At 37.0% G+C, this 14,617-nt stretch overlaps 1 protein-coding gene across 2 annotated transcripts; it reads right to left on the bottom strand.

Annotated features, from left to right (window-relative positions):
• Window positions 1-1,133: 1,133 nt before the first annotated feature.
• LOC100374573 (dnaJ homolog subfamily A member 1-like) lies at window positions 1,134-13,408 on the bottom strand. Of its 2 annotated transcripts, none has more exons than XM_002734222.4 (6): window positions 13,313-13,408; window positions 11,854-12,008; window positions 8,363-8,645; window positions 4,386-4,613; window positions 3,109-3,339; window positions 1,134-2,598 (listed from the first exon to the last, which is right to left on the bottom strand). In XM_002734222.4, exons 2-6 carry the CDS (start codon window positions 11,983-11,985, stop codon window positions 2,276-2,278), a joined length of 1,197 nt encoding a protein of 398 aa, XP_002734268.1. In that variant the 5' UTR covers window positions 11,986-12,008; window positions 13,313-13,408; the 3' UTR covers window positions 1,134-2,275. The 2 variants fall into 2 exon arrangements, with proteins under 2 accessions (XP_002734268.1, XP_006815872.1); XM_006815809.3 differs by having other exon boundaries at window positions 13,192-13,388.
• Window positions 13,409-14,617: the final 1,209 nt, after the last annotated feature.

Raw genomic sequence — 14,617 nt, 5'->3', positions numbered from 1 at the left:
GTTGTTTTGTAAGTTTGTTGTATAATACAGGGCGACACCCGCCACCTTCCCCTGGGCACGATCGACAGTGCGACGGGTACAGGTTTCCAGGTATTTTTTCCTCAAAGGGTTTTTTATTCCTGGTTTTTCCTGGGCGGTCGGCGTGCCGGTAACGGGGGTTTACTATTTTGTCAATGTTAGAGGGACTGTGATGCAAGTTATTTTTTCTCTCATTTAGTTTTATTTCAATTTGAACACTACATGCAATGTAATGGCAGCCGTTTTTAGTCGGCTTTATTAGTATGTTTTGTTAAATAAATGGTTCGCCGGACCGACTGCCCATACGTGGCCGAACCTGGCATGAACCTTACCTTATGTAAGTGTGTGTTGTACGTTGTCGGATGTGACGAGACAAGTAAAGACAATGGGCTACGGACTGACCTCGAAACGTTTATCTAGATCGAACGGCGCCCTCTAGTGTCAAAACATGGTATGGGATTTGACAAAAGCGATAGTATTTTGGGTATTACTGTGCTCATACACATATGATGGTGGTAATTTTTGATGAAGTAAGGGTACCTCAACAGTGATAGTTGTAATAGGTACATGCATAGTGGGTGGGCAGGCATGTACAATTAGTTTTTCTTCATTCTCTGATGTTACATTTCCACCTGCCCAATCTTTTCAATTTATGTATTTTTGAAGTTAGATTTAATTAATAAAAAAGAACTGGGCGTTACTTTGAAAACACTACTTATTTAAATTAGGTAACCAGTTCACTGTATGGGTTCATTGAAACTTGTATCAAAGAAATCAAACTTGCAGTTTTAAAGATATTTTGAAGAAAATTGAAGATGAACAAATCTGAGAGGTCTGCCCAAGTTACATATACCGGCACACCAATTATCAAAGCAATAAGAATTGTAGTTTTCAAGAAGTTGAAAAAGTAGAAAAGTTGACATGGGCACTACTGACAATCACCAGTATGATAAGCTCCACTTGACAAAGTTGACAGCGGGGCTTAAAACATTGTTATGCTTTTGAAGTATAATTCGTATGGATTCATAGTTTCTCCTGTTTCAAATTAATCTGGGTTGCATTTAAATATGCCACAAGTTGCACTCTGAACATTCATAGATTTAAACCACGACAAATTTAATTCATCCGCTGGCCGCAGTACTTTATTCCATTTTAAAATTCACATATATTCAAATAATAAAGTCTCAACAAATTAATTAGCAATGTACAAAAACACCACTAAAATGGGGAAAACACTTTTAGACGTCAAAACTATGTACATGTATTGCAGTATTATTGAAATAGACCACTTGGTTTCTCAAGTTTAGTATTGTCATAGTCGCATTTTTTACAAACCAAAGTGGTAATGTTCGCAGCTAATCTGAACCGATTAAATCACAATATCATTACAGAAAAAGTGCTGTTAAGCTAAACGCATGTGTTAACCCTTATCTGGCCAAGTCAATGTAAATCAAGTATTCTGATTGGTGGATGATCATAGACCAAAATAATACATACACACTTGCGTCATAAAAAGATGCTAATTAGTGTTTTCACATCATTTTACGTTGTTAAAACAAAAGCAATATTTCTGGTACTTGCCAAAATTGAACATTCATAATTCAAGGTAAAATTAAAAATCATACTAAATTTAAAATAAAGAGGTTATTGTAAGAGTTAGGAAGATTGACAACGTAAATTGCTAGTTACACTTCTTAAAGGCTGATAAAAATGAACGTTGCAACCAATGTGGGGGAAAAAAAAAAAAAAACTGTAGGGGGGGGGGGGGTAAATACTTGCGTGAGAATTTTGTACAGTGGCCGTTTTATGACCAGATTTATACATGTACTGACTTGATTTATTCAAACCATTAAGATACATAGCACAATGCAGTTACATTGCGTGCAAATATTAATAAAGCCATACATTACCTAAATATTTTTTAAAGCTTTTGACATGTAAAAAAAAAAGCGAGTTGTACACTAAATGCGACGAATACTGTTTATGCATTACAAAAACAAACTGAAATCAGGAAAATTCATGAGCACGAACTTTCATATTTGTCTTTAAAAATTTAAATGAGGGGGCAATGTGCAACAATTTTAATTTAATATGCAAATCTGTATTGATTTTCGATTTCAAATCGGGCAATTGTTTCCTGAGATACAAGTACAACAAGATTTGAGCGGAGTAAAATGCACACGTACAATATTAGCCTCTGTTTTTATACTCGGCATCCATGTACACAGGTGTTAAAAAGGTGTTGGACTTTAAAATGTTAATGCGATGCACACTGTACTCTCTGTCCATGTGGGCCATCTTCTTCATCGTCATCATACGCATTACCGCTGCGTCCATAACGAGCTTCTCTGGGGTCAAGTTCAACAAGTTGAGCTTCCTCCATATCGTCAGTAACAATCACTTCTTCTCGTTCTGGGAGAAGTTTTTCAAGCTCTGGTAATTTCTCAATTGGAATAAAATCATTTTCAGGAAATTTCACTGTGAACTGGATAATTAGCTGTCCCTTTTCAAACGGGTTTCTGTAAATAGGCATTCCTTCATTCATTACGCATTTAATATCACCATACTTAATTATCTCACCTGCAAAGAAATATAGAAAAAATAATTTAGTCATTGCCTAATTTGGAACTCGCCACCATATATGGATACCCTTGAGAACTCGTGAAACAAATTGATGAGCATATGTATAATAATATGATGTACTGTGAAATACTTTATTTTAGCTGGAATTAGTTTTCGCTGAAAAGACATTTTGGGTGTTTTGTATGGAATTTGTTTTCACTGTTGACGAGTTGAATGTGAAATATACGGAAAAAAGTATATTCGCTGGATTTTATTTTCACGGAATCATCCTTTTAGCAAAAATAAATTCCAAGCAAAAATAAAGTATTTTACAGTATTATGAAGTTTAAATGCAATCGCTCCAGACATGTCACGGACACACAGATCCATAAAAACTAAAAACTCAGATCAGGGGGACAATGGAGATGATCAAGACAAATGGGCCAAAGTTACATGCCTACAAATCCCTGACATTCCCAATGACACACTGGGACTGCCATAGTAAGAGAGTTGACAAGACGATCTTACCTGGATGTGATGTAATCAACAAAGTTCTGTTATCTAAAGTTTTGACAGTTTTCTGGAATCCACACAAGGCTTCCACGAGTTCAATATCTCGTTTCATTATCAGATTGACACCATTACGTTGAAATCTAGAGTGTTCCTTTTCATCAAGCACAATAACAATATCACCAGGTTCCAGACCAGGCTCCTGGTCGCCCTCTCCGTGGAAAATAATTTTCTGACCATCTTTCATTCCTATGAGTAAAACAATTGGTGAATTAAAAACTGGTGGTTAAAAAACTCTGGTATCAACATGACAATTCAGCCACAGGCATATGAAGATATATGAAGCTCAGCTGAGCTTTGTAGAGATGATCTTGCTGTATGTAAACTAATTGTTGGTTGTTGAGACAATGTGTGAAAATATCACTGCTGTGTGTGAAAGGAACAGCCTCCAAAAGAAAGAATTTCTTTCCCCAATTTCCCCAATTTCTGACTCTGGGGATAGTCAAACTCGTGGACTAACTTTGAATAGGAATTTCATTGCATTCTGGTTTAGAGATTTATGTTTCTAAATAGAGTAACTAGACTCGAGCAACATTTTGCACAGGTTTATAAGGTTTACAACTAAAACCAGGCCCCATAATCAAAGTTTGCAAAAACATTCAGTCTTTAGAAGTCACCTCACTTTATTGCTGGCATGTATTATGCTGTTATAATTATTATAATAATTATTTATTTTTGCGATAGTACTCTCTAGATTGAACGCAGCATTTACAGTTCATTTAAAGTTGCGTTTGGATTATATGTTGATACAGTGTAACAATGTCGGCGCCGGTGATCTCTGTTAGTGCACAAATTAGCCAAAATAAAAAGCATGTTCATTTGAACACTGCTATTACAAGACTGGTAGGAGGTAATACATTTGGGGCGAAAGTATTCAAAAATTAGTTTTTTGACTGTTTCTATGGCAACGGTGGACCAAAAGTTCTTTTCGGATTCTTCCACATAACTAAGGTGAAGGTGTGACCTACCTGCCAAGTTTGAGCGAAATCGGCCAAGCCAAAAAAATCACAGAAGATTTAATACGTGAAAACACTGGAAATCACACACACAGACACAAACACACAAAAGTGATTTTAAGGGAAATCCTAGCGGAGCAGATCGCCAATATAGCAAGTTTATCTAATGTGATGAAAGATTCCCCCACAATGCATTGCATTTTTGCAGTAACATGCTCAGTAGTGCAAATTTTGAGTTGAGATTCAAACTGCCTTTAACATCATACCAGCAGTGCTCACCTTTATCAATATGTACTTCTAGTATTTTTCTTTCCCGTACTATTTTTCTTCCTTGGCACGTTTTACACCTGTCCTTGGCATTAATTCTTTCCCCTTGACCATGACACTCGTGACACATGGACTGGATCTGCTGCACCATTCCAGGTCCAATCTGGTGTATTCTCACCTGCATACCTGAACCACGACAATTTGTACATTTCTCAACTGCTCCCTTTTTGCCCCCTCTTCCTACAAGTGAATAAATCAATGTCAATATTCATTTGTATTTGCGTGAATTGACATTTGAGTGGACATTAAATATGCAGCCTCTCGGCTGAGATAGTTCTGCAGTTAGCAATGCACATTTCAATTAAAGAATTTAAGATGGAACGGAATGAACTAATCTGAGAGAGGTCCGTCGGTAGTGCCTATATGTATAATATTAAAGCAATCAGACTTGCGGTTTTTAACAAGAAGTCAAAAATATCACTTTTTACCAAAAAATATTCGTCTAAATTAGAGAATTGAAGAAATTATGAAATGAACAAATCTGAGAGCTCTACCCAGATTACATTTACCGGTACATCAATTATCAAAGCAATCAGGCTAGTAGATTTTAAGATGAAGTCGAAAAAGTAAATAGTTGATGCGAATGACTACTGACAAACACTCGTATAATAAGCCCCGCTTGAAGCAAAGCTAAACGGGGAGGGGTATTAAGGACATTCTGAAGCAAGGTCTGCCCTAATTAAATTTATTATTAATTCTATACAAGCAGCCTATCGGCTGAGATAACTCCGCTGTTAGCAATGCACATTTCAATTAAAGAACTGAAGACATCATTCAGTGTTCTCCACAATCCAAATTAGCTGGTGGGCGGCCTAATTAGCATAAATTTGCATATTAATTTGCATATCATTTACATACAGCATTCTCACATTTATGACATGAACTGCAATACACACTAAGTTATTTACTATTCTCTTTTTAATTTAATTTAATTGGAACATGTTACAATTTTTTGAAATACAAACAGATTGGTCACTATCAATATTTACGAAATGCAAAAAGTTTGAAATCGGTGATTTATGCGTTCGCAAATTATTCTGCGTTCATGAAATGCAATTCGAGTAACCAAGAGCAAATACAAAACATAATTGAGTTATAATGTAGGAAATATACGAGATGATTTGCCCACGAAGCCAAAACTGACAATTTGTCAAAACAAAATCCATAACATTTGTATTTGTGGCGTCAGTACTCACCCGTGCCGACGGACGGTAAGATGCATTTACGCATGTACGGCCACGATACGTTGCGTTTTCACACATTGTTTTGGAATTCAAGAAAAAAATGCTAGCAATCGGCAAAATAAAAGAATCCGAAAGATTAGACATAAAAAATAGATAAATTGAAAAAAGTACGTGGAAAAGATAACTAAAATATTATTCAATTACAAATACTCGCGGTAAACTAATCCAGCAGCCATGTTTGATGTTTATTACCGCTTTCCGAATTCAGTACACAAACACCCAGAATGCGCTGTTCCCCTATGCAACGTAGATACTAAATCGTTACAGCGCCAACAGCGGTGGGTAGCAGACGGTCGTTGAATGGGGTAGGCCAAAAGGTCATCAGTTTGCCTTCTCCATGCTGTTTTCACAATGAAAATCGAGCGAACGCTGTAAATACGGCTAGAATTTAAATTTTTGTTCGATTTTACATGCAATCTGCTAATATATTTGTTTATTTTCTGTGCATATGAATTTCGTTCGTATTTACTTCTTTCTTTCGTGATCGGAAGACGATTATTAAAAATACAGCTGTAAATTGAAACCACTGTAGTTGCTTATCGTGAGCAATAAGTGGCAACAATGTCGGGCGACAATGAATTCAAGCGATTGACACATTGCCATGAATACACTTGATAACTGCTTGCAGACTTCCAATGGACATTGTTTATGTTTGGACTGTTGAAACAATAGCAAAATAAAGGGTTGGGCAACTACTCTTTTGTTTAGGCTTGGGAAGAACAATGCAAGCTTTTTACAAATAATTTCAGCTGGATGTACGTTGGTGGGCGGGTGTTGAGAGTTACTGGGCGGCCGTAAAACTTGATGGGCGGGCCGCCCGCCTAAAACCCCTTGTGGAGAACACTGTCATTAGAAAATGAACAATATGAATAGTATCAAAGCAATCGGACTTACAGTTTTTAACAAGAAGTCGAAAATATCACTTTTTACCAAAAATTACAAAAATATTCACCAAAATAAATTAATTAGAGAATTGAAGATATCATCACAAAATGAACAAATCTGAGAGAGTTCCACATGTAGTATCTATATATGTAATATCAAAGCAATTGAACTATTGATTTTTAACAAGAAGTCGAAAATATCACTTTTTACCAAAAATTACAAAAATATTCACCAAAATTAGAGAATTGAAGATATCATCACAAAATGAACAAACCTAAGAGAGGTCTACCCAAGGTACATATACACCAAGTATCAAAGCATTCAGGCTTGTAGTTTTCAAGAAGAAGTCGAAAAAGTAAAACATTGACACGGACGACGACGACGGACAATCACTCATATGATAAGCTCCGCTCGACAAAGTCGACAGCGGAGCTAAAAAGAGCACTGTTACTTTGATATTTTTCACTATCATATATTGCAAAAAAGGCACGTTATGTTTTTCAGGTATTAACTTCCCACGAGGCGATTAAAAACAAATTATTGTAATGTCTAATGATATTTAAGTGCAAATGTTCATCCTATTTTATTTCACCACTTTGAACAAGATAATCAGTTTTCTAAATTTATCCCACTGGTAGTTTAGGTTTAATAAATTAGTACTAGTGCTGAGATCGAAAGCTATACAAGATACATTTCTAATCCAGATAAATTCAAGTCTTTTAAATTTTAATTTGTATATACAGAGAAGAGAATGAGAAGTTGCCGGGGTCCGAGAACCGTAGTTGAACAAATCGTTACAATACAGACACTGTGCCTTTCCCGGGACCTCGCATTTGGCGATGAAGTCACTCAATTTTTCAGTTACCACTTCATCTTTCTTCCCGATTCGCACGGTCAAAGTCAGTTCCTTGTCAAGCCATGCCCAACAAAATTTGTTACTAATGTCTTTATCGATCTCTCGCACAGCTGACTGGTTGTCTTTTGTAACCAATTTAACCATTATCGCTGCATGAAACTTGTAAACAACGATCCAATACAGCTAACAATTCTAACAATAAAATGGCGCAGTTGGTGAAAAAAAAAAAAGCTCTTCACTGATTGGCCCGTCACAACAAACCCAGCCAATCATGTTAATCGTTAAATATTATTTTGAACACTTCGAAACCACTTCGGAATTTGCAATTTGCACTGATGAAAAGAGTCGCGGACATTCCGCATTGTCTCCCTTCGACCATACACAGGCTTCTTGCAGCAGACAACAATGACCCGACAGCGTGTTTACTTCCGGTGAATGAACATGATTTGTATTCTTACCCCCCCAATTCTCTCTTCGGATTTAGACATTTCAGAAAATCGATCCCTGAGGCTTAGGAATCCGCGGAAAATTCTCATCCCTGTATATACACAGAATGTCAGACGCAACTTATAACGCCTTTACTTATTTTTCTCGTGTATTTTAGAAAGGCAGATGAATGTGCATCTGTAGGGCAAAAAACTACACGTGATGATGTGATGTGATGATTTTGTATGATTGGGAGATTGATTGCAAGCTAACAATTTTGCCCGTTAAATCATGAACTCTTTTAAACTTTGCCACCACCAGTAAAAACTGACTCAAATTTTGTTGAGTTGGCCCCAAAATTAGGGTTTATTTCTAGAAATATTGAAGAATATAAAGAAAAAAGTCCATAATTTAGGTGAGAAAGTCCGGTGGTGAAAAAGTTAAAATCATAAAAATATCAAAATTCGTAGTAGAGAAAATTAATCAATAGATGAAAAACCATGACTGTACTGCATTACCTTCACATTTTTGGCAAATAACATTCTTCTGTAAAGCTAGTTTCCTAACAGCAGCATTGTACATGTCCTCCAATGAGACACTGAGTTGATGTACAACATCTTTGCCTCTCTTCTCCTGCCGACGACGTGGTCCACCACCAAAGAACATATCGAAGATATCCATTGGAGACGAAAACCCACCACCTGAGTGGCCTTCCTTGATGGCCTGTTCACCACCTTGGTCATAAATTTCGCGTTTCTTGGCATCAGACAGGACTTCATAAGCCATGGAAATCTGTTTGAACTGATAAAAAATACATGATTAGACATAAGAAGACTCAATAACTGTTGATTTGAAAAAATGTTTCATATTTCAAAACAAGAACAGAGAATCTTGCTGGCTGCTGATATTATGATCAACTTGTTGCATTGCATGACGAACACTAACGACAAAGATCACATTGTATGCACCCATGCTTTGTTGATAGTTTTCCTATCAAACATGCATGTACGTGGCATTGTTTTTAATTACTAAAGGGGTTCTCAATATAATCAAATCTTTCGAGACTGTTCCAAAAGCGTTGTCCATCAGAAACAAAGAAGGGCGTTCAAAATGAATAGAGGGGCACCTCTAAATGAAGAGGGGTGAAAATGAATCCAAGAGGGGTGGGTCCGCCCCTCTAAAACATCTGGAGAATGCATTTTTTTGGTTTGTGTACATTTTTAATAGACCCAATACAGATGTTCTTGCTGTTAATGTGTTGCGTAGGCATGTTTCTGTGGCAAGAGTTGGTAAGGGACTCACTCCACACCCACAACTTTAATCCTAACCCCGCTTCTCCAGCTCGCTCTTAATTGTATATCCCTCTTTTTGGGACATGTGCGTTAACTGGAGGGAAGTATACAATCACATTAGGGGGCTGAAGTGTCAGAATAAGGGTTAAGGTTACGGAGAGAGGAGGCCTTAAGGAATTCTTTCTGTTTCCGCTTTCAAATTCATTCATTGAAAAAGATATTTTCTTGAATTCTGTACACTCGAAATGCAAATTAGACATGTTATGCAAATTGATGAGATGGTTGATATCAAGTCTGGGGAGAAAACTACTGTAAACCGTTTAAATTTTGCGTGCGAAAAATGTTCGCGAGCTTCGCGAGTTACCAAAACTCGCGAAAATTAGTCTTCACGAATAATTACCAAGCAAAGGGGCTAATGGTATTACATGGCTTCACATCACGCACGACGGGGACAAACAAAATGGCTGTCTTTGTGAAAAACAATAACAATCACGCCACAGATAAAGTTACTAGTAATTTTATTTTAATAAATAAATACTACTAATAAATATTAATAACAAAGAAATAAAATTACAGATATGATCAAATACTAGTAGTGTCTTGTTGTGTTATTGCACATAGCAGTAAACTACGAATGTCAGTTCATAATAATAATAAATTTACAATGTTGCTGTTCAAAATGTACCAGTATGTCATTTTCACAAAAATGTTCAAACCTGAATATTGTCAATGGTTTCCTTGATGAACGATTGAACAAATCCATCCACGATGAGTTCATGATTGTCTCGCAAACTGTCATAGACGCGTAGTAGCCAATGTGCATGTGGGGGCTTCATAATAGACCGCCGCAAATCAACATTAACTTGCCCGATATCTTCTCCACGTTCTAAGGCTGCCACTACTTTGCTAGCATACCATGCATTAAATTCCACCTTCAAGCATTCTTTAAATTTGCCGTTGAATGAGAGGTCCAGAGGTTGCAGCTCCGACGTACAACAAGGAGGAACAAATACTGGTATCACACCACCATCGCGGAGTTTCTGCAATAAACTCTCGCTTTGGTGTGCTCGAAAAACATCGAATATCACTAAAGATTTTTGTTCAGCTGGCAGGCTAAGTTGATTACGGATTTTCTGGATGTATGGAAGGAGAACACTGTCGGCATAACGTTTCATACTGTCCTCATTGCTCCAGTGGTTAGCGTTGTGGTAAATGTCCCATTCGGCGGGAAAATAAAGTTCGGATGACATTGACTGGTTTTCCCCTTATACAGCACTTGTGGTGGCAACAAGTTTCCGGCCATGGAAACACCAAATAGCACGGTGATTTCCCGCTTATCCTCTAGCCCAATAATCGGGACTTGTTTGTCTCCTTCTTGGGCCAATGTCCATGAGCTCACGGGTACGATATGGACTCCAGTTTGATCAAAATTGATCACTAATTCGGCAGGTATTGCTTCGTTTGACACGGCTTCTGTAATGCGTTCTAAGAATGACGCCTTAAGTTCGCCAAAATTTACTGGCAATTTTCTAGCCGCCTTTGTGCCCTTCCTTTTAACGAATCCCATACGACGAAGCAATGATTCTGACCATGTTCGTGTAAGTTGGATAGGTCCCCCATGCTCTTGTAGTAGTGCACCGTTGTTCTGTAACACAATACCACGTGCAGCGGCCACAATGATATTTCTGTTCACGATGCCACCAGCGTCTCTTAGTCCTTTTACGTACCGCTGAACTCTTAAATCGAGTTCGCCCAACAGAAGTGGTCGGCCCCGTTTTGCATGTGGCATGCTAGTTACGGGCTGCTTTGACTTTCGAAGTTCTTTTAAGTACGAATCTTTCATGGACCGAACTGTACTTTCGTTAAGCTGGCTGCTTTTGAGTTGCCATTTTCGGCTGCGTATTTGCCGATCTTCGCACGAAGTTCGGGACTGTAAAATTCAGTGTCCACGTTTTCGCTTTTGACCACGCGGTCCAATAGCTTCTAAAACTGGAATTACTTCTTTATTTGCTCGTGTGGTTTCTTCAGCGTTGTCGGTTCTTTTTGGATCAGGAAGCCCGGGCTTGGTTTGATCATCAGGATTTCGAATAACAAATCGCCACATTGTAAATGCTTGAAAGAGTGCAGTGAGTATACCGTTCGGTTATAACACGACAAGTGATGATCCATCCCAAAATCATGGCTTTTTAAGCAGATCTTTCATTTGACAGTGCCGATTTTGTCTGCAGTATTATTATTGAAACAATGGAAAAAACGAGACACCTTCAACGTGTGAAATAGGAACGTCTTAGCGGATGGCCCCAGTACTGTTTTTCGTGACACGTTGCGATTAACCAGTATGGACATGTCTAGAGTTTCTCAAAGTGTGAATTTTTTAAGTGGCTTGGTGGAGACAACCCCCCCATTAACAATACTTAAGACAATAGTATGACACAGACGGGATTATACACGAATTAACCCAGTATTACGCTTTGGTTGAAGGCGTGTAATGCATCCGGTTGCGTCTTTGTTTACACGAAACATCATTGTTTCACGAATGGAACACCACGCGACCAGAAAAACTTGTATTGAAAATTTAAAACAAAGAAAGCAAAATCGCGAACATTAGTTGTCGCGAATGTGCCCAAATTCACAAACTCGCAAAAATTTCTAGCCGCGAAATTTAAGCGGTTTACAGTATACCATCTCTGCTATACACCAGTGCAGTAAGAACCAACCTTTTCTGGCTCGTCTGGGTTCTTATCTGGATGATATTTCATGGCAAGTTTCCGGTACGCTTTCTTCAGCTCTGACTCTGTAGAGGAAGGTTTAACTCCCAGAATATCATAATACTTTGTCTCCTTCACCATGGTTACAGATATAAATCAATTTTCTGAAATCACAAGAAGAACCATTATGAGAAGCTAAATTGAACAAATATAATTAATACACAATCTTCACAATATTTGACTTTCACATGTGAAACTATTGCCATTGAATGTGATCACTAAAAGCTGGATGTTGTATAGAGTTGGCTATCAAGTGGGTTAGCGTGGGTTATACAATGTAGCACACAATGTAATGCCCTGGTGTTTGTGTGCGAAACATGCAATATTCATTGATCACTTTATTCGTATTGTTTTATACAAGTTCGCTAGTAATCTGACTTACCATACCATACCATACGTTGTCTCAAAATATGCATTCTGAAGTACTACAAATGCACAAGTGTGAATGTGATAGAATCACCACAGGATGTTCTTTTGTTACAATTTATATTCAGCCAATTAGAGGCTTTCCTGCTGATTTTGTACTTGATGGAGACCTTATTGATGTATATCAAGGGCATACTGCAATTTTTGTGTCATTCTTTGTGTTATATCATGTTGTAACAGGCTTTCCGTTAGAAATGAAATAAAAAGTTCTACTGTGGGCATTGGTGCTGATTGTGTAAGATAATTTTGCATACTAATTTTGGTTATTTTTCCTAGTTGCAACCTAAACTTCAACTATGGGATTTACATGAATTGTAGAGAAATGTGTACTATACATTGTATATAATCGTTTTGAATATTTGTTCAAATTATATTTACCGAATTTAAATATTGTTGCTACACGACACATAGTTTCACAAAGATTCGCCTGTTCTAAAATACTGAATCGTATGCAGTGATTCCAAGTGAATCATACCATTAAATATGAAACATAACACTCAGGACCCTAAAATTAAGCGTTATGAAATATCTCACAAAGTGCAGATTTAAACCTCAATACACACAACAGATATTAAACGGTGTTGTTTGTCTGTATCAGGTCCGTAGCATGCAGATCCATGATTTGACAAAGCCAAAATATGTACGTTTAAAGACAAAGAGGCAACACTTCACAACCACGATGAAGAAACGATTAAACGACGTAGAAAAAATATAGATTCTCAAATCATGACCATGTAATTTTGTTGAAGTAGAGGCGATATATTTTTTTTCAAAGGCGTAAATGACGAAATTCGTCGTGACTAGTGACTGTCTAAATCTCTAATCACACGAGGCCGGTAAATGAAAATTCCAACAACGTACCTTCTCTATATTAAACTATAAAACGTTCTACGCCGATCAAAGTATACACCGTCGCGTCGTACTCTTGAAGTTCAAAATAATGAATCACTTAGTCTGAAGGCAACAGTTAAAATATCCTTACCAACACAGATCGAACCTTCTAGAGCTGTCCGGAACAAGAGCTAGATCGAGATTGTTCTGTAAATTGAACAGGAAGTGACGCACATTTACAGCGCCCTCAACCAATTAGTGCGCATGCGCACTAATAGGATTACGCCTTTCCAAGTCACCATACTTTTTATATTTTGTTTATGTACGCATTCCACCGAGGAAAAATACAAGAGCCAGAAAAAACAAAACGACGAACCAAAACAAGCAATTAAAATGGATAGGACAAGGCTAAAGGATGATGAGGGAGAAAACTCAAATTAAAATCATTAACTCTCTTGAAACTTGGTATTTGCATGATCTATTTCATTGTATTTTCCCCTAAAAAACATCAAATAACACAATATCATCTATTTATGAAAAGTTGCTTTTTTGAAACGATTTTGTTAAAGAGTACGTAGTGATCGTCACACAGCTCGGATTCAATTTCGTGTAAACCAAACAATATTGTACACGCGCTGTGTATGTTACCACGTGTCTCATATCGATCACGACGCAGCATGACGTATCACCCTTTAAATTTCAGTAACTATAAGCCAGAGATGTCGCACAAATAAGTAACAATTGATGCTATAGTTAGTGGCCATCTGGGCCAAACAATATTACTATTCATCTCCATTCCCCATTAAATATTAATAATTCTGGAAAAGTACGGTATTATACTATTCAAGTATAATGTTGCAACAGAAAACAATTTTCTAAGCGTAACAATTTACTAAATTATGTTAAGGTAGAATTTACTCATAATTTTTGAGAAAGTTTGTACTATCATTTTTCAATATTTAATATGCGCTGTAATTTTTCAATGTTTTAAAGAAGAATTTTTCGAAACTTTCCAAAACCCATATTTTTGAAACTCAGGACAACAAAAAGTACGCTCTCACTAACAATATATATATATATATGTACGTAGCCTTTGGGAGGCATGTATTCAAACTCTTAGAATTTGACACACACACAATTTTCAACAAAAACAAATACATTTTAATTAACAGCACATACACATAATATTAGGCAACTATAACAATTCGCAACATTGACTTTCCCTTTACCACAGATTTAAATAACGGAGACGTGACTTCTTCTTCTTCCATAAAGGCATTTTATTTACCTTGGTATGCCAAACAGAATAGCATTGTAATTATAGTCTTCTGTATTTATTTCCGTATTTATTTCCAAGTTTGAATTTATGTTGAATAAAATAAGTCCTGGTAAGTTAGTGCCATTTTCAATTCAAATTGAATTCAAATCTAAGATTTATTGCAGTTTCCGCACTCTT

This window comes from Saccoglossus kowalevskii, chromosome 21, assembly GCF_978046115.1.
Source record: "Saccoglossus kowalevskii chromosome 21, keSacKowa6.1, whole genome shotgun sequence".
Lineage (NCBI taxonomy): Eukaryota > Metazoa > Hemichordata > Enteropneusta > Harrimaniidae > Saccoglossus > Saccoglossus kowalevskii.
The sequence above is the reverse complement of the archived record's forward strand: the minus strand, read 5'-3'. Positions and strand labels throughout refer to the sequence as shown.

What these genes read in the sequence shown, in the direction of transcription:
- LOC100374573 (XM_002734222.4), bottom strand. Translation starts at nt 11,985, where the DNA reads ATGGTGAAGGAGACAAAGTATTATGATATTCTGGGAGTTAAACCTTCC. An exon ending in TATTTGCCAAAAATGTGAAG is followed by an intron (nt 4,614 to 8,362) that starts GTAATGCAGTAC and finishes ATTCACTTGTAG; the next exon opens with GAAGAGGGGGCAAAAAGGGA. An exon ending in AGAAGTACATATTGATAAAG is followed by an intron (nt 3,340 to 4,385) that starts GTGAGCACTGCT and finishes TTTTACTCATAG; the next exon opens with GAATGAAAGATGGTCAGAAA.